Source organism: Oncorhynchus mykiss, chromosome 14 (assembly GCF_013265735.2).
Source record: "Oncorhynchus mykiss isolate Arlee chromosome 14, USDA_OmykA_1.1, whole genome shotgun sequence".
Lineage (NCBI taxonomy): Eukaryota > Metazoa > Chordata > Actinopteri > Salmoniformes > Salmonidae > Oncorhynchus > Oncorhynchus mykiss.
Window position 1 is genome coordinate 40,950,221 of NC_048578.1, and position 20,825 is coordinate 40,971,045.

At 45.8% G+C, this 20,825-nt stretch overlaps 1 protein-coding gene across 2 annotated transcripts; it reads right to left on the reverse strand.

Moving 5' to 3' along the window:
* Positions 1-765: 765 nt before the first annotated feature.
* On the reverse strand, positions 766-20,229 carry LOC110489236 (PRELI domain-containing protein 1, mitochondrial). Of its 2 annotated transcripts, none has more exons than XM_036943554.1 (6): positions 20,080-20,229; positions 19,456-19,592; positions 14,698-14,923; positions 12,649-12,762; positions 7,881-7,959; positions 766-4,017 (listed from the first exon to the last, which is right to left on the reverse strand). In XM_036943554.1, the coding sequence occupies exons 2-6, from the start codon at positions 19,545-19,547 to the stop codon at positions 3,893-3,895; spliced, it is 636 nt and encodes a 211-aa protein (XP_036799449.1). In that variant the 5' UTR covers positions 19,548-19,592; positions 20,080-20,229; the 3' UTR covers positions 766-3,892. The 2 variants fall into 2 exon arrangements, with proteins under 2 accessions (XP_036799449.1, XP_036799450.1); XM_036943555.1 differs by lacking the exon at positions 20,080-20,229 and adding an exon at positions 19,804-19,920.
* Positions 20,230-20,825: the final 596 nt, after the last annotated feature.

Genomic DNA, 20,825 nt, shown 5'->3' on the forward strand with positions numbered 1-20,825 from the left:
TGACCGACTGCCTTCAGGATGTTACCCACTGAGGTGTGCTGCCTTCCTTCAGGATGTTACCCCCTGAGGTGTGCTGAGTGCCTTCAGGATGTTACCCACTGAGGTGTGCTGAGTGACTGCCTGTTACCCACTGAGGTGTGCTGAGTGACTGCCTGTTACCCACTGAGGTGTGCTGAGTGACTGCCTGTTACCCACTGAGGTGTGCTGAGTGACTGCCTGTTACCCCCTGAGGTGTGCTGACCGACTGACTGCCTTCAGGATGTTACCCCCTGAGGTGTGCTGACCGACTGACTGCCTTCAGGATGTTACCCCCTGAGGTGTGCTGACCGACTGACTGCCTTCAGGATGTTACCCCCTGAGGTGTGCTGAGTGCCTTCAGGATGTTACCCCCTGAGGTGTGCTAACCGACTGCCTTCAGGATGTTACCCCCTGAGGTGTGCTGAGTGCCTTCAGGATGTTACCCCCTGAGGTGTGCTGCCTGCCTTCAGGAGGTTACCCCCTGAGGTGTGCTGACCGACTGCCTGCCTTCAGGATGTTACCCCCTGAGGTGTGCTGACCGACTGCCTTCAGGATGTTTATACCCCAACAAGATGCCTTATGGACCTTGCCATAGCAACAACAAAATGTCTATCTGAAGGCACCCAGTCTTCCTCTGTCCCAGTGCTATTATGTACCAGGGTATGCCTGCCTTTTGCATGAATACATGTAATACTAATCACTTCCTTGTTACGCAATTATTTGAGGGAAAACAAATTTAAAAAAGGATCCAGTAACATAAAATATTTTATTGGTATTCATCAATAAGCTCAAACATAAACAGATTCATAATTTGTATGCATTCATTTAAAGAAAATAATAATAATAATAATAATGATTCAACAGTACTTTTTGTTTCCCTTTCGGCCAGTGGATCTGATAGGAGCAACTCACAAGCCAAAAGTGGTCCCCGAATATTGTGTACTACATCACGTATGTGGACCACGCCATCGCTCCCCTCTCTGCTGCGTTAGCATCTTGCTAGCTGTCACTCAAAATGTCAAAAAGGGGCTGAAGCCCGCGGACTACAACTCATTTCTGGCCCATGTGGCGGAAAAGGGGTTAGAAACGAGGGATTTCATGGCTAATTGAGGTAAGACAGTAATTCTGCATGTTTATAAACTGGGTGGTTCGAGCCGTGAATGAGGATTGGCTGACAGCCGTGGTATAATCAGACCGTATAGCATGGATATGACAAAACATGATGTCATTTTTTACTGCTCTAATGACGTTGGCAACCGGTTTCTAATAGCAATAAGGCACCTCTGGGTATGTGATCTATGGCTTAGGAACAGCCCTTAGCTGTGGTATATTGGCCACGTGCCAACGACCCCTCGAGCATTACTGATTAAACTACAGACACAACCAGCCCAAAGAGGGAGGCTGAAAAAAATAATTAAAAAAAAACCCAGTCACACCCAGGATGTCTCTAAGTGTCATTTACAACTTCAGCAATTTGACTCACTTTCTGGAGCTAATTTCTTCAAGCATGCCTCATACAGACTTCGATGTCGACGGGCAATCCTGTCTGTTCACAATGTCAAGAGCGAGGTTCACTTTCAAGCAACGTGGACCCCTCTCATCACACTTGTAACAACTTTAAATCTGAAGCAATGAAATGAAAACGCCATAACTAAAAATAAAGAATATATCAGCGAAGAGAGATGAATCAAGAGATTTCTTTTGACATGTGCTTTTTTTTTGAGCAGTCCAGCTAGCAGAAACAAAAAGATTGGATTTTGAAATGAAAGACATGAATATTTAAAATCGTAAGGCTAAAACACAAATGTAAATGAAGATATGTAGTCAGTCTCATCTACAGTGTGAGAAACACAACTATATGAAGGTAAATGAATTACAACAGACAGGAGAAATGCTTCCTGTGACAGAGAAGACAGAAGAGCACAAGAGGTTAAAGAGCTGAAGAGAAGAGAGCACTGAGGCTCAGTCCCAAAATGGCACCCTATTCTCTATTTAGGGCACTATTTTATATCAGGGTCTATAGGACTCTGGGACACTACTTTATATCAGGGTCTATAGGACTCTGGGACACTACTTTATATCAGGGTCTATAGGACTCTGGGACACTACTTGATATCAGGGTCTATAGGACTCTGGTAAAAAGTAGTACACTACATAGGGTGTGAATAAGGGTGTCATTTGGGATACACCCTTTGAGTTGGGAGGGAATGTTGGGTAGGCCTCCAGGTCTAGGATCAGCTTCCCCCTCCCCCAATCCTAACCGTAGACATTAGTGGGGGGGAAATGGTAAACTGACCCAATATCAGCGTCTAAGGACCTGCTTCACTGTGCGGAACTACATCCTCGTGGTGGTTAGACTTTAAGACGATGAAATTATTCAGTTGGTCACAAAAACAGCCAGATGGAAACCTAACTAGAGTCACGAGTCATTTCTAGAGACACGAACCAGGCTCTTGTACTCGCTCCCGATAAAAAAAATTTAAAAAAAGAGGACAAGACCGACGTCGGCCGTGCACAGTAGACCACCTGCTGGGTGAGACTGGTCCTGTCCCTAATGCTGCCGCATACCTCCAACCATTACAGTCAGTTTACATTCTGTGATGTACAGTCACCACTTCCACAGCGTTGAGCCTCGTCGCGGCCACTTTCTGCTACTGGTATGTAACCTTCATTTCTGCAGGTTTGTCTCATTGAGATTAGCATCTACACCCCAACTGATAAGACCACGCCCACGTGGAGGAAGTAGAATGTAAACAAGCCCAGTGCCTTCACCTACCTGTCCTGAAGGAAAGGAGACAAGGACGCTAGCTAGGACTATTGTGACCCTAGACACTTTGTGGTAGAAGACAAAGTCTAAAAAGCTCTGTATGGTCAAAACGTCATCTGTAGTGGCCCGTACACCGCTTACTGTGTTGCAGCCTCTGCAGAAGTCAGAGCAAAACATACTTTTTTTTGCGTTACGCAGAACTGCTGTGAAGGAAGTTGTCATGGCAGTGAGTTTGTGTTAATACAGGACCCCCCCCCCCCCCCCCCGCTTACCGTCAACCAATCATGTCAATGCGGAGCTATACCGAGACCTCTGCATTGTTACAACATTTAAGAGGCGGAGTTTGATTAAGACTCCGCCTCCGGAGGAGCAGTAATTGCCTCCGACCACATTTGAATCAAATCAAGCTTTTAACTGTAATGGTCCTGAGCTCAGTCACACCGAGAGTAGCAACATTTCTTCAAAGCATTTACAACATTTCCCAGAAACGTTCCAGAAATCCTGGTTGGAGGAATTCAGATTTCCAGCTTATTACCTTATTATACTATATATATATATTAATATATATTATGAATATATTTTATTAATATATATATATATATATTACTACTAATATATTATATTGTTCCGGGAATCTTCCAACTGGTATTTCTGGAAGTTACCGGAATTTTGCAACCTTAATCACAGATCTGGGATCAGATTCCCCTACCTCCAAATGTAATCACAAGGGGGGTAAATAAGATCTGACTCTGGTCCAGCAGTTAGGGACAAACAGATCTGGGTTCAAATACTATTTAACTTTTTTAAATTTATTTTTACTTTTTGTAATTTCTTGTGCCTGCCTGGAGTGCCAGATGAGCAGGGGTTTTCAGCATTCTATTGGTTCCAGGCATACTTAAAATCGATCCCAGATAAAGTAGTTGAAATTATTCTTGAATAGTCTTTGAATCCAGGCAGATCTGAGTGGCCAATGTCTACTTCCTCCCACTGGCACCTCGGGCTCCAGGATAAAGTTTCTAGAAAGACATTTAGGATCAGCTTCCCCTGCCCCAATCCTAATCTTAACCATATCAGCATCTAGGGTAAACTTCACCCTACACTGGCAGCTCAGACATACTGTTGTTTCTTGTGAGCCTGTGAGGCCAGGTCTTTGGCTTTCTCCTTAGCTGCTAGAGCCGTCTCCCTGGCCCTCTCCGTAGCATGCTCAGTCAGGGTCCTGGAGGGGGTATCACCTGGGGGAGGGGGGGGGGAGAGAAAAAACATGGTGATTAGTGGTTAGTAGAGAGAGAGAGAGAGAGAGAGAAAATGTGGTGGTTAGTGGAGAGAGAGGGAGAGAGAGGAATCGTGGTGGTTAGAATATGGCTGGAGTCAAGGAGTCTAAATCCCTCAAATTCAAACCCAACCTGGAAGCCAGTTCCACTGCTTTGTTCCATTGTTCCCCTGTAATCAGGGCCTGGTTTAGACCTGGGACACCAGCCGTTCTTCCCCTGTAATCAGGGCCTGGTTTAGACCTGGGACACCAGCCGTTCTTCCCCTGTAATCAGGGCCTGGTTTAGACCTGGGACACCAGCCGTTCTTCCCCTGTAATCAGGGCCTGGTTTAGACCTGGGACACCAGCCGTTCTTCCCCTGTAATCAGGGCCTGGTTTAGACCTGGGACACCAGCCATTGTTCCCCTGTAATCAGGGCCTGGTTTAGACCTGGGACACCAGCCGTTGCTCCCCTGTAATAGGGGCCTGGTTTAGACCTGGGACACCAGCCATTGTTCCCCTGTAATCAGGGCCTGGTTTAGACCTGGGACACCAGCCATTGCTCCCCTGTAATCAGGACCTGGTTTAGACCTGGGACACCAGCCATTGTTCCCCTGTAATCAGGGCCTGGTTTAGACCTGGGACACCAGCCATTGTTCCCCTGTAATCAGGGCCTGGTTTAGACCTGGGACACCAGCCATTGTTCCCCTGTAATCAGGGCCTGGTTTAGACCTGGGACACCAGCCATTGTTCCCCTGTAATCAGGGCCTGGTTTAGACCTGGGACACCAGCCATTGTTCCCCTGTAATCAGGGCCTGGTTTAGACCTGGGACACCAGCCATTGTTCCCCTGTAATCAGGGCCTGGTTTAGACCTGGGACACCAGCCGTTGCTCCCCTGTAATAGGGGCCTGGTTTAGACCTGGGACACCAGCCATTGTTCCCCTGTAATCAGGGCCTGGTTTAGACCTGGGACACCAGCCATTGCTCCCCTGTAATCAGGACCTGGTTTAGACCTGGGACACCAGCCATTGTTCCCCTGTAATCAGGGCCTGGTTTAGACCTGGGACACCAGCCATTGTTCCCCTGTAATCAGGGCCTGGTTTAGACCTGGGACACCAGCCATTGTTCCCCTGTAATCAGGGCCTGGTTTAGACCTGGGACACCAGCCATTGTTCCCCTGTAATCAGGGCCTGGTTTAGACCTGGGACACCAGCCATTGCTCCCCTGTAATCAGGGCCTGGTTTAGACCTGGGACACCAGCCATTGCTCCCCTGTAATCAGGGCCTGGTTTAGACCTGGGACACCAGCCATTGTTCCCCTGTAATCAGGGCCTGGTTTAGACCTGGGACACCAGCCGTTCTTCCCCTGTAATCAGGACCTGGTTTAGACCTGGGACACCAGCCATTGCTCCCCTGTAATCAGGGCCTGGTTTAGACCTGGGACACCAGCCATTGCTCCCCTGTAATCAGGGTCTGGTTTAGACCTGGGACACCAGCCATTGCTCCCCTGTAATCAGGGCCTGGTTTAGACCTGGGACACCAGCCGTTGCTCCCCTGTAATCAGGGCCTGGTTTAGACCTGGGACACCAGCCATTGTTCCCCTGTAATCAGGGCCTGGTTTAGACCTGGGACACCAGCCATTGTTCCCCTGTAATCAGGGCCTGGTTTAGACCTGGGACACCAGCCATTGTTCCCCTGTAATCAGGGCCTGGTTTAGACCTGGGACACCAGCCGTTCTTCCCCTGTAATCAGGACCTGGTTTAGACCTGGGACACCAGCCATTGCTCCCCTGTAATCAGGGCCTGGTTTAGACCTGGGACACCAGCCATTGCTCCCCTGTAATCAGGGTCTGGTTTAGACCTGGGACACCAGCCATTGCTCCCCTGTAATCAGGGCCTGGTTTAGACCTGGGACACCAGCCGTTGCTCCCCTGTAATCAGGGCCTGGTTTAGACCTGGGACACCAGCCATTGTTCCCCTGTAATCAGGGCCTGGTTTAGACCTGGGACACCAGCCATTGTTCCCCTGTAATCAGGGCCTGGTTTAGAACAGAAAAGCAGCAGTAGTCTGAACCTCATAGGAAACAAATTAAATGTAGTCGTTGGTTGAATATTATTGTAATTGATGAGAAGACTAGACTCCAGCATGTCTTATTGCTATGAAAGATTCAAGCAAAGAGCCAGTTCATTTTATAGCAAAAACTGTAAAAGTAGAGTCTAGCCAGTCTCCCTCTCCGTACTGAACTAATAAAAACAACAGTTCATACATCTGATTCAACCGTTTCTCCCCCACCACACCGTGCCGTTTCTCCCCCACCACACCGTTTCTCCCCCACCACACCGTGCCGTTTCTCCCCCACCACACCGTGCCGTTTCTCCCCCACCGCACCGTGCCGTTTCTCCCCCACCGCACCGTGCCGTTTCTCCCCCACCGCACCGTGCCGTTTCTCCCCCACCGCACCGTGCCGTTTCTCCCCCACCGCACCGTGCCGTTTCTCCCCCACCGCACCGTGCCGTTTCTCCCCCACCGCACCGTGCCGTTTCTCCCCCACCGCACCGTGCCGTTTCTCCCCCACCGCACCGTGCCGTTTCTCCCCACCGCACCGTGCCGTTTCTCCCCACCGCACCTCCCCCACCGCGCCGTTTCTCCCCCACCGCGCCGTTTCTCCCCCACCCCACCGTGCCGTTTCTCCCCCACCCCACCGTGCCGTTTCTCCCCCACCCCACCGTGCCGTTTCTCCCCCACCACACCGTGCCGTTTCTCCCCCACCACACCGTGCCGTTTCTCCCCCACCACACCGTGCCGTTTCTCCCCCACCACACCGTGCCGTTTCTCCCCCACCACACCGTGCCGTTTCTCCCCCACCACACCGTGCCGTTTCTCCCCCACCACACCGTGCCGTTTCTCCCCCACCACACCGTGCCGTTTCTCCCCCACCACACCGTGCCGTTTCTCACCCACCACACCGTGCCGTTTCTCACCCACCACACCGTGCCGTTTCTCCCCCACCACACCGTGCCGTTTCTCCCCCACCACACCGTGCCGTTTCTCCCCCACCACACCGTGCCGTTTCTCCCCCACCACACCGTGCCGTTTCTCCCCCACCACACCGTGCCGTTTCTCCCCCACCACACCGTGCCGTTTCTCCCCCACCACACCGTGCCGTTTCTCCCCCACCACACCGTGCCGTTTCTCCCCCACCACACCGTGCCGTTTCTCCCCCACCACACCGTTTCTCCCCCACCACACCGTTTCTCCCCCACCACACCGTTTCTCCCCCACCACACCGTGCCGTTTCTACCCACAACACCGTGCCGTTTCTCCCCACAACACCGTGCCGTTTCTCCCCACCGCACCGTGCCGTTTCTCCCCACCGCGCCATTTCTCCCCCACCGCGCCGTTTCTCCCCCACCGTGCCGTTTCTCCCCCACCCCACCGTGCCGTTTCTCCCCCACCCCACCGTGCCGTTTCTCCCCCACCCCACCGTGCCGTTTCTCCCCCACCCCACCGTGCCGTTTCTCCCCCACCACACCGTGCCGTTTCTCCCCCACCACACCGTGCCGTTTCTCCCCCACCACACCGTGCCGTTTCTCCCCCACCACACCGTGCCGTTTCTCCCCCACCACACCGTGCCGTTTCTCCCCCACCACACCGTGCCGTTTCTCCCCCACCACACCGTGCCGTTTCTCCCCCACCACACCGTGCCGTTTCTCCCCACAACACCGTGCCGTTTCTACCCACAACACCGTGCCGTTTCTACCCACAACACCGTACTGCTAATAATAAGGAACTGAACTGATCACCCCACCTTATTTTTACAGCGTAATAAAACTGGCCTCCATCTTACCTTGCATTTTGGCCAGGACGTATTCAAACCCTTTCATGGTCTTTGCAACACTGGTCTTGAACCGGGCAAGGCCGAATTCCTGTAAAGTGAGGCCAGACATTAATGATGGTTAGGGTATGACTGACAGGGAGTGCTGGTCTTGTTGTGTGGTATAACTGACAGTGACATTAGTTCCTATGGTGCTATTTGTATTTATTATGGATCCCCATTAGTTCCTGTCAAGACAGCAGCTACTCTTCCTGGGGTTTATTATGGATCCCCATTAGTTCCTGCCAAGGCAGCAGCTACTCTTCCTGGGGTTTATTATGGATCCCCATTAGTTCCTGCCAAGACAGCAGCTACTCTTCCTGGGGTTTATTATGGATCCCCATTAGTTCCTGCCAAGGCAGCAGCTACTATTCCTGGGGTTTATTATGGATCCCCATTAGTTCCTGCCAAGGCAGCAGCTACTCTTCCTGGTGTTTATTATGGATCCCCATTAGTTCCTGCCAAGGCAGCAGCTACTCTTCCTGGGGTTTATTATGGATCCCCATTAGTTCCTGCCAAGGCAGCAGCTACTCTTCCTGGGGTTTATTATGGATCGCCATTAGTTCCTGCCAAGGCAGCAGCTACTCTTCCCGTGGTCCAGCAAAATTAAGGCAGTTATGAATGTAATGTTTTTAAAATTGTATAGCAGAATTCACTACACACTAAGTATGTGCCCTCAGGCCTCTACTCTACTACCACATATCTGTAACAAAAAATCCATGTGTACAAGTGTGTATAGCGCGTATGTTATCATGTGTCTGTGCCTATGTTTGTGTTACTTCACAGTCCCCGCTGTTCCATAAGGTGTATTTTTACCTGCTTTTTAAATCTGATCCTACTGCTGGTATCAGTGGAATAGAGTTCTATGTAGTCATGGCTCTATGTAGTACTGTGGAATAGAGTTCCATGTAGTCATGGCTCTATGTGGTACTGTGGAATAGAGTTCCATGTAGTCATGGCTCTATATAGTACTGTGGAATAGAGTTCCATGTAGTCATGGCTCTATGTAGTACTGTGGAATAGAGTTCCATGTAGTCATGGCTCTATGTGGTACTGTGGAATAGAGTTCCATGTAGTCATGGCTCTATGTGGTACTGTGGAATAGAGTTCCATGTAGTCATGGCTCTATGTAGCACTGTGGAATAGAGTTCCATGTAGTCATGGCTCTAGGTAGTACTGTGGAATAGAGTTCCATGTAGTCATGACTATGTAGTACTGTGGAATAGAGTTCCATGTAGTCATGGCTCTATGTAGTACTGTGGAATAGAGTTCCATGTAGTCATGGCTCTATGTAGTACTGTGGAATAGAGTTCCATGTAGTCATGGCTCTATGTAGTACTGTGGAATAGAGTTCCATGTAGTCATGGCTCTATGTAGTACTGTGGAATAGAGTTCCATGTAGTCATGGCTCTATGTAGTACTGTGGAATAGAGTTCCATGTAGTCATGGCTCTATGTAGTACTGTGGAATAGAGTTCCATGTAGTCATGGCTCTATGTGGTACTGTGGAATAGAGTTCCATGTAGTCATGGCTCTATGTAGTACTGTGGAATAGAGTTCCATGTAGTCATGGCTCTATGTAGTACTGTGGAATAGAGTTCCATGTAGCCATGGCTCTATGTAGTACTGTGGAATAGAGTTTCATGTAGTCATGGCTCTATGTAGTACTGTGGAATAGAGTTCCATGTAGTCATGGCTCTATGTAGCACTGTGGAATAGAGTTCCATGTAGTCATGGCTCTATGTAGTACTGTGGAATAGAGTTCCATGTAGTCATGGCTCTATGTAGTACTGTGGAATAGAGTTCCATGTAGTCATGGCTCTATGTAGTACTGTGGAATAGAGTTCCATGTAGTCATGACTATGTAGTACTGTGGAATAGAGTTCCATGTAGTCATGGCTCTATGTAGTACTGTGGAATAGAGTTCCACGTAGTCATGGCTCTATGTAGTACTGTGGAATAGAGTTCCATGTAGTCATGACTATGTAGTACTGTGGAATAGAGTTCCATGTAGTCATGGCTCTATGTAGTACTGTGGAATAGAGTTCCATGTAGTCATGACTATGTAGTACTGTGGAATAGAGTTCCATGTAGTCATGGCTCTATGTAGTACTGTGGAATAGAGTTCCATGTAGTCATGGCTCTATGTAGTACTGTGGAATAGAGTTCCATGTAGTCATGGCTCTATGTAGTACTGTGGAATAGAGTTCCATGTAGTCATGACTATGTAGTACTGTGGAATAGAGTTCCATGTAGTCATGGCTCTATGTAGTACTGTGGAATAGAGTTCCATGTAGTCATGACTATGTAGTACTGTGGAATAGAGTTCCATGTAGTCATGGCTCTATGTAGTACTGTGGAATAGAGTTCCATGTAGTCATGACTATGTAGTACTGTGGAATAGAGTTCCATGTAGTCATGGCTCTATGTAGTACTGTGGAATAGAGTTCCATGTAGTCATGGCTCTATGTAGTACTGTGGAATAGAGTTCCATGTAGTCGTGGCTCTATGTAGTACTGTGGAATAGAGTTCCATGTAGTCATGGCTCTATGTAGTACTGTGGAATAGAGTTCCATGTAGTCATGGCTCTATGTAGTACTGTGGAATAGAGTTCCATGTAGTCATGGCTCTATGTAGTACTGTGGAATAGAGTTCCATGTAGTCATGGCTCTATGTAGTACTGTGGAATAGAGTTCCATGTAGTCATGGCTCTATGTAGTACTGTGGAATAGAGTTCCATGTAGTCATGGCTCTATGTAGTACTGTGGAATAGAGTTCCATGTAGTCGTGGCTCTATGTAGTACTGTGGAATAGAGTTCCATGTAGTCATGGCTCTATGTAGTACTGTGGAATAGAGTTCCATGTAGTCATGGCTCTATGTAGTACTGTGCGCCTCCCATAGTCTGTTCTGGACTTGGGGACTGAAGAGAATAAGAATGTGGGGTATTTTTTATTTATTTAACGAGGCAAGTCAGTGAAAAACAAATTCTTATTTACAATGACGGCCTAGGAACAGTAGGTTAACTTTCATTGTTCAGGGGCAGAACAACAGATTTTTACCTTGTCAGCTCGGGGACTCGATCTAGCAACCTTTCAGTTACTAGTCCAACTCTCTAACCACTAGGCTACCTGCCGCCCCTGCATGGGTGTCTTTCAACATGTCAATTACCTCTCATAAATACCAGTAGTGAGGAGTGTCAATCTCTCCTCCACTTTGAGCCAGGAGAGATTGGCATGCATGTCATTAATGTTAGCTCTCCTTGTACTTTTAAGGGCCAGCCGTGCTGCCCTGTTCTGATTGCAAATTTCCTAAGTCCCTCTGTCACCTGACCACATGACTGAACAGTAGTCCAGGTGCGACAAAACAAGGCCCTGTAGGACCTGCCAAGAAGGTAGAGCAGCGCTTTATTATAGACAGACTTCTCCCCATCTTAGATACTGTTGTATCAGTATGTTTTGACCATGACAGTCACCCCAACTTGCTCAATTTCCACATTATTCATTACAATATTTAGTTGAGGTTTAGGGTTTAGTGAATGATTTGTCCCAAATACAAAGCTTTTAGTTTTTTAAATATTTAGGACTAACGTATTCCTTGCCACCCATTCTGAAACTAACTGCTGCTCTTTGTTAGGTGTTGCAGTCATTTCAGTCGCTGTAGTAGCTGACGTGTATAGTATAGCCGCAAACACTGGCTATACTCAAAACCAGTGGCATGTCGTTAGTAAAGATTTTTTAAAAAGGGGCCTAGACAGCTGCCCTGGGGAATTCCTGATTCTACCTGAATTATGTTGGAGGCTTCCATTAAAGAACGGAGGACACCAAGCGACCACCTGGTAGATGTAGTCTCTTATTGTCAATCTTCCAATGATATGCCTACAAATACGTCACAATGCTGCAGACACCCTGGGGAAAACGTGGAAAACGTAAGCTGACTCCTAGCTCCTTCACAGCCATATAAGGAGTCATTGCCATGAGGCGGTTTCAAAAAATGCGCCACTTCCTGATTGGATTTTTATCTGGGTTTTTTCTGTAACATCAGTTCTGTGGCACTCACAGACAATATCTTTGCAGTTTTGGAAACGTCAGAGTGTTTTCTTTCCAAAGCTGTCAATCATATGCATAGTCGAGCATCTTTTCATGACAAAATATCTTGTTTAAAACGGGAACGTTTTTCATCCAAAAATTAAAATAGCACCCCCTAGTAATAAAAGGTTAAGCTACATATGTTAATGTGTGCTATTTTGAGCACTTTATTGGGATGCTTGCTTGTTTTTATTGCTTTACTGGGAAGCAGAAGTAGATATTTTCATATTATTTATGTTAGTGCAGTGTTAGTTGTTGTTGTGTGATGTGACTGGCAGTGTTGTTAGTATAGACATGTATAAACAGATTCTTGTTGTCACTAACTTTCACAAGCAAGTAAACCCAACTGGGCAGTTGAATAGCCAACACAACAGCTGAGGTTTTATCAAAGTCAGATACCAGCCAGTAAATCATTCAACAATTTCTACACAGGCTGAAACATGCAAACTGCCAGCTGGTGGTTCCTATATCTTTCTGTAACTCATACATGGCTACATAGCTATATACATGGCTACATACTATACATGGCTACATAGCTATATACATGGCGGTAGAAAGATTGTCAAGTCAGGGACTTTCTAGGGACTCCACCCTTCCAGTACCACTTAGTTCCCACTGGCCCTTAAATCCCCCCCCCCCCCCACACACACACGCACCTGTATAGCTCTGGAGAGCCCGTAGAGGTTAGACGAGATCCAGGCCTCTCTGTTAATCTCCGTCCAGCTGGTGTTGTCAGGGTTAATTCTGTACTCACAACGCTCCTCCACAGACTGACAGGGGAATCAAAACATAGACCTTATTAGGACTAAAAGTACAGTGAACATAGTGCATTCAGAAAGTATAGCATTACAGCCTTATTCTAATGGATAAAATTTTATTTTCCTCATCAATCTACACACAATATACCCCATAATGACAAAGCGAAAAACAGGTTTAGACATTTTTGCTAAAATATTAAAAATAGAAAACAGAAATAACTTTACATAAATATTCAGACCCTTGACAGGATCTGCAGAGAATGGGAGAAACTCCCCAAATACAGATGTGCCAAGCTTGTAGCGTCATACCCAAGACGACTCTGGGCTGTAAATCGCTGCCAAAAGGTGCTTCAACAAAGTACTGAGTAAAGGGTCTGAATACTTACGTAAATGTGATCGTTTAAAAAAAATGTAAATACATTTGTAACAATTTTTAAAAACCTGTTTGTTTTGCTTTGTCATTATGGAGGTAGCGTGTAGATTGAAAAAAAACAACAAACAATTTAATCCATTTTAGAATGAGGCTGTAACAAAATGTGGAAAATGTCAAGGGGCCTGAATATTTTTCAAATGCTAGAGTAGAAGATAAACAGTAATTAGTAATTAGATTTATTAGGATGCCATAACGCTGGCTAATCTTCCTGGGGTCCACATTGCATTAAGAGCTGGTTCATGTCTTCAGAGTGACTTCAGGGGGGACTCCCGCCAGAGAAGTACTGCTCAAATTCATATACACTGAGCAGAAGTACGTGGACACTCCTTCAAATTAGTAGATTTGGCCATTTCCTCCAAACACGTTGCCGACAGGTGTAGTTAAAAACAATATATATATATATATATATATATATTTTTTTTTATTGAGCACACAGCCATGCAATCTCCATAGACAAACCTTGTCAGTAGAATGGCCTTACTGAAGAGTTCAGTGTCTTTTAACGTGGCACCATCATAGGATGCCACCTTTTCAACAAGTCAGTTCATAAAATTTCTGCCCTGCTAGAGCTGCCCCGGTCAACTGTAAGTGCTGTTATTGTGAAGTGGAAACGTCTAGGAGCAACAACGGCTCAGCCACGAAGTGGTAGGCCACACAAGTTCACGGAGCGGAATCGCCGAGTGCTGAATCGCGCAAAAAATTGTCTGTCCTTCTTTGCAACACTCACTACTGAGTTCCAAACTGCCTCTGGAAGCAACGTCAGCACAACTGTTCGTCGGGAGCTTCATGAAATGGGTTTCCATGGCCGAGCAGCCGCACACAAGCCTAAGATCACCATGAGCAATGCCAAGCATCGAGTGGTGTAAAGCTCGCCGCCATTGGACTCTCGAACAGTAGTTCTCTGGAGTGATGAATCACGCTTCACCATCTGACAGTCCGACAGACTAATCTGTGTTTGGCGGATGCCAGGAGAACGCTACCTGCCCCAATACATAGTGCCAACTGTAACGTTTGGTGGAGGAGGAATAATGGTCTGGGGCTGTTTTTCATGGTTCGGGCCCCTTAGTTCCAGTGAAGGGAAATCTTAACGCTACAGAATACAATGACATTCTAGGCGATTCTGTGCTTCCAACTTTGTGACAACAGTTTGGGGAAGGCCTTTTCCTGTTTCAGATTGACAATGCCCCCGTGCACAAAGCGAGGTCCATACAGAAATTGTTTCTCGAGATCAGTGTGGAAGAACTTGACTGGCCTGCACAGAGCCCTGACCTCAACACCATCAAAAGCCTTCCCAGAAAAGTGGAGGCTGTTACAGCAGCAAAGGGCAGGACCAACTCCATATTAATGCACATGATTTTGGAATGAGGTGTTCGACATGCAGGTGTCCACATACTTTTGGCCATGTAGTGTAGATTCAAAGATGAAGACTTGCGTTGGCTCCCTGAGCTAATACCAAGGCTTTAGCTCAGCAGGCTAACACAGTCACAGTACGAATCCCAGTCGGTCACACGTACCATCATGCGTGCGTGGCTGATGTTCCAAGTCAGCGTTGTCATGGTTCTGTTCTGGGGGTCCACGATGGAATCCTCGATGATGTAGGCGTGCCTGGCCATGGTAACCGGCAGGTACTTCTCCATCCAGCGAGGGGCGCGGTTAGTTTTGGTCAGCAGTCGCCTAGAGACCAGACGGTTACCGGGAGTTACATCCCTGAAGATGATGTCCTCCGTTAGGACATGGTTACTGCGGAGAGAGAGGAGATTAGAGTTCATTGTAATATTTATAGTTCATTGTAATATTGTATTACAGTTAGAGACATGCTGGGGAGAAAGGAGATGGGAGGGGTAAAATAGGTATCATTCAGAGACACTTTACAGCTTAAAAGGATACTAAAATATTAGAGGTCGAAACGTATCAATACCACCACAACAAAAAAAGGTGTATTAACCAGAATGCCCCTTGATCCAGACAGGTAAACTCAGATACGGCTCAGATCAATCATTGGGCATCTTTGAGTTCAGTATCATTATATATTATATATATTTTTTACATTTCATTTTAAAATAAGAGAGACAGCCATGTAGGCATTAATTCATAAATTATACAAATCTAAGTACACAGTGTATTTATTAGGTTCAGACCCCTTCACTTTTTCCACCTTTGGTTAAGTTACAGCCTTATTCTAAAATGTATTGAATTAAATATTTTCCTCAATCTACAAACAATACTCAATAATGACAAAGTGAAGTTTTTGCAAATGTATAACAAACAGAAATACCTTATTTACGTAAGTATTCAGACCCTTTGCTATGAGACTTGAAATTGAGCTCAGGTTCATCCTTGAGATGTTTCTATAACTTGATTGGAGTCCACCTGTGGTATATTCAACTAATTGGACATGATTTGGAAAGGCACACACACCTGTCTATATAAGGTCCCACAGTTGACAGTGCATGTCAGAGCAAAAACCAAGCCATGAGGTCGAAGGAATTGTCCGTGGAACTCTGAGACAGGATTGTGTCGAGGCACAGATCTGGAGAAGGGTACCAAAACGTTTCTGCAGCATTGAAGGTCCCCAAGAACACAGTGGCCTCCATCATTCTGAAATGGAAGAAGTCTGGTACCATCCAGAATCTTCCTAGAGCTGGCCGGCCAGCCAGCCAAACTGAGCAATCAGGGTAGAAGGGCCTTGGTCAGGGAGGTGACCAAGAATCCAATGGTCACTCTGACAGAGCTTCAGAGTTCCTCTGTGGAGATGAGAGAACCTTCCAGAAGGACAACCATCTCTGCAGCACTCCACCAATCAGGCCTTTATGGTAAAGTGGCCAGACGGAAGCCACTACTCAGTAAAAAGGCACATGACAGCCCGCTTGGAGTTTGCCAAAAGGCACCTAAAGGACTCTCAGACCATTTGAAATCAAGATGGAATTATTTGGCCTGAATGCCAAGCGTCAGGTCTGGAGGAAACCTGGCACTTTGCCTACGGTGAAGCATGGTGGTGGCAGCATCAGGCTGTGGGGATGTTTTTCAGCGGCAGGGACTGGGAGACTAGTCAGGATCGAGGGAAAGATGAATGGAGCAAAGAGAAATCCTTCATTAAAACCTGCTCCAGAGCGCTCAGGACCTCAGACTGATCAACAACATTTGCATAAAAGTAGCTTATTTTATAAAAATGTATTTAACCAGTAATGACATAATTCATGAGGCAAGAGGTGGGCGGCCTGTCAGAGAAGTCAGTTGGCTGAGGCAGTAGATCTCTGGTGCAGACGTGCGAGAGAGACCGAATAAGTGAATTGATCAAGTTTTGGTGGCTATCAGCTTTGAAAATCTGCATATTTTTGCTTTATGGTTTGTATATTACCACAAACAAAGTACCAGGGTGGTGAATCGATGTTAGCTTCAGCTATCAGCTAGCTAGGAAAGTTATCCTACAAAAGATGGAAGATACCGGTATCTTCTTGCATTGTAAAGGGTTGTGGCCTGTAGGACATTGTTTTGCGAACAGTAATGAACAGTTTCAACATGCCTTGGTGCATTATTCAAGCATGTTAACTTCTGTGCAGCATGGAGTGGAGAGGTAGCATGTGAGCTCACGCTATAAAAAAGGGGACATCTGCTGCGCCGATAGACCGGTTTGATCCGTGAGACACATTTATTGACAGAAGTGCCGAAAGTTCCCAAAATAAATCTAGTGGAGGCTGCCGAGTGGAGGCCGACTGATAATAATGCCTTGAAATACAGTCAGTGGAATGGTATCAAACATGTGGTTGATACCAGTCCATTGACTCCATTCTAGCCATTACTATGAGCCGTCCTCCCCTCGGCAGCCTCCACTGCACCAAACCATTTTTCATGTTCTAGTACTGGGGGATTTCCAGTAATTGCGCTAAGCTAACGATATGCTAACTTCAATCATCTCCAGACTGCACGCAGACACAGGGGGAAAAAAAATGGCTTCCATGAGTTTGACTGGGTAAGTATCTTGCAGTAAACCTCTGATTCACTGACAGTGAATGTGTGTGTGTGCACCAACAATGCTTCAACTTCACTATGACTTTAGTGATACAGCAAACAACCTGTTTTACAGGTTGGGCATTTATATGGGTTTGTCGAGGTCTATTTATAGTACAGCCTAGTGACATTAGGAGGGTTAGTCGAGGTCTATTTATAGTACAGCCTAGTGACATTAGGAGGGTTAGTTGAGGTCTATTTACAGTACAGCCTAGTGACATTAGGAGGGTTAGTCGAGGTCTATTTATAGTACAGCCTAGTGACATTAGGAGGGTTAGTCGAGGTCTATTTATAGTACAGCCTAGTGACATTAGGAGGGTTAGTCGAGGTCTATTTATAGTACAGCCTAGTGACATTAGGAGGGTTAGTCGAGGTCTATTTATAGTACAGCCTAGTGACATTAGGAGGGTTAGTCTAGGACTATTTATAAACGGGGTAGTTTGAGCCAGGAATGCTTATTGGCTGACAGCTGTGGTATATGAGACCACATACCACGGGTATGACAAAAAAATATATATTTTTACTGCTCTAATTACATTGCCCGGACGGTATATGGTTCTCTCTGCTTCTATTTTCAATCACTTGATGCATTCGCACCTGATGCGCATTAGGTAAACAATAGCCGAAAGTAACCGTGAAAATACACACCCGGAAATACAAAGCTACAGGTAATTATATAGACCAGCGTTCTGGAAGTCGGTTTAATAACATATTGGTGGATATTTTGTCTCGTATTTCCACCCGAGGATGAAATCAGCAGACAACAGGTAACAAACAGTAAGTTTAACTTAAGTTTATTCAACATTCTGACTTGTAAAATGGGACTTTTGGGGATTTATGAACACAGACAGGCAGTGGTGGAAAAAGTACCCAACTGTCATACTTCAGGGAAAGTATAGAAACCTTTATAGAAAGTTGCTCAAGTGAAAGTCACCCAGTAAAATACTACTTGAGTAAAATGCAAAATGATTTGGGTTTTAAATATACTTAAGTATGAAAAGTATTAAATCACTTCAGCAAAGCATACAGCACCGTTTATTATTGTAATTTACAAAAGATGCATTTATGTTTAGTGAGTCCGCCAGACGTAGGGATGAGCACGTGTTCTCTTGATCGGTGCGTGAATTTCACCATTTTCCTGTCCTACTCAGCATTCATAATGTAACGAGTACTTTGGGTTGTCAGGGAAAATGTATGGAGTAAAAAGGAAAATATTTTCTTTGGGAATGTAGTGAAGTAAAAGTTTTCAAAAATATAAATAGTTAAGTACAGATACGCAAAAAAAAAAAACTACTTAAAATTACTTTTACAGCACTGTAGACGGACGGGTTGGTTGTTTAGCAACAAAACCAAAACATGCACAGCTATGGGGCAAAACAAACGGGATTGGCATAGTGTGTTGACAACATGTTAAATATATTTAGTCTCCAATGTTTATTGAAAACATACATTTCCACAATGAGCACTCATTATACATCTTTACAGTTGTTAGCTAGCTAGCTAATATTAGTAATGTTAGCATAGGGGTGACGTCAGTCAAAACAAGTCATAGTATCAAGAACAAGATAAAAACGAGACACCTAGCTGTCTGGTCGCTATCTGGCCATCCAGAAGCACAACAACAGACGGACTTCTGCCCCACGCATCATTTTCACGATGTCAGCTAACACGTCTATAACACGTGTTGTCTACATCACACGTTCCGTGGCTAGGGTTGTGGTATCTTTTTTTTTACCTGTAGAGGGTTAGCCCTTCATCATAACTCTCAGTTCCATAGGGTTAGTGTTCCCACACAAACAGAATTATATACTACAGCGCTTGTATACAGAGTGGATTACCTGTGCTATTGTCACCGAAAAATACTGCTGGCTGCAACTGTGTACAATAAATGTGTAGTTTTACATTTGTGAAATCATTTTGATGTGATATGAAAGTAGAGGGCTGTATGTTTCTAGAACCGTACCGCAATTGAGGATCGATTCACATTTAGATGGGAGTATTTGTCCGTTTTGGCTTCCAGAGCCAATTCGCCCTATAAAACATAACATGTAAGGTCTTTGGACGTTTAGATTTTTGCCCTAGCACTACACAGCTGATTCAAATAACGAACTCATCATCAAGCTTCGATTATTTTAATCCGCTGTGCAGTGCAAAAAACGAAACGTGCACCCGTTGTGGTCGTCGGGCCGAGTTTGTGAAATGCTGGACTAAGGAGTAAGGTGAGGCTCCTTTTCTCCAGTATTGGGCTAGGGTATCTTTCTTACCTGTAGGGGTTGGGGTATCGCTCCCAGAAAGCGATGCAGACTTGGTCCCAGGAACTTTTCAGAAGACCCACACAGGCAAAGTACTTCACCATTGTTCCCGTAAAAAGACGACTTTATATGTACACTTTGGTAAATACCTGGTAGAAGAATAGTACACGTGAGTAAGCTCAAATTAACTAGTATATTATCAATTACATGCACATTTGCCCAATTAATCGTGAAATGAGAAGGCTGCACTAAAAAGCGAAACTCCTAGATAAAGCATAGAAAGTGGAATGTTGACAGCTATCAATCAACTTCGGTAAAATAAAAAATAAAAAAGTTAACGTGACCTAAGCTAACGGTTACCCGTCTGTGCATATTATCTCTCTATATGCATGTCCACATAACGCTCGATCTGCAACCCAGTTCTGCTAACGACGTTAGTGACAGGTTGACAGGAAACGGGCACGTCTTCACGCAGTCCCTCGAGTCTTACTGGAATGCTGACGAGCTAGTTAGCTTAGCATAGAGTGGGTGGTCAACGCCATCAATTAATTAGCTACATAGCTAAAGTGACCCATTTCCATATGAAGGAAAACACATCTTTCCGCTTGAATATGAAACGGTAAGAAAGCCACTTACCTCGTTGGCAATACCATTTACAGCGGAGATAATTGCATTTTTCTACTACTTCTAGAAGAATGTAGCTTGCAGCTACACGACAGACTGATTCCGGCCAATTGAAAGGGAAGGTCAAGAACAACGACATATCCGGTGCGACCAAGAGCAGAGCGGAAGCGGCGAAGCGAGAGCGATCCAAAATTTGTCTTCTCCACGGCAGGTGGCGTTGTTTCAGCGGAAGGAGGATGGCGGAAGCAAAGAAGGCGCTTGAATCTGATAGCCGTGGAAATAAGGATGAATGGGCTTTTGTCCAAAATGATGAAATATTGTGGGAAAGGAATCGTCTAGTAAGGGTTTTACCCCTTTTGTATCTGGTAGGAGTTGGTTTTCTGGGAGTATTGGGGCTGTTCTTATTATATCACAGTGATTGGGGCCTGATTTGGTGGATCAGGGAGAGGATCTAAAATGGTGAAAAGAACCTTGGATAAAGTAGTCAGTGAAATACAAGAGGAGTGTGCTTGCATTGATTTTGTGTGTTTCAGCTGATCAGAAGGAACATTTGTTGGCCTCACTCAAGTTAATCATTATCCTGTGTCGTGTTTTGAGCTACAGAGCAGGGAACCCGTCAAAGGATTGACGCTGGATTGGTCGACGTTCATAGGATGACATTGTGTGGTTAATTGAAGGAAGGAGAAGAGTTTGTCTGTTCTGTTTTTCGATGTGGAGTCCTAAACTGGGTGCAGCTGTGATATGTGTACTACTGTGAC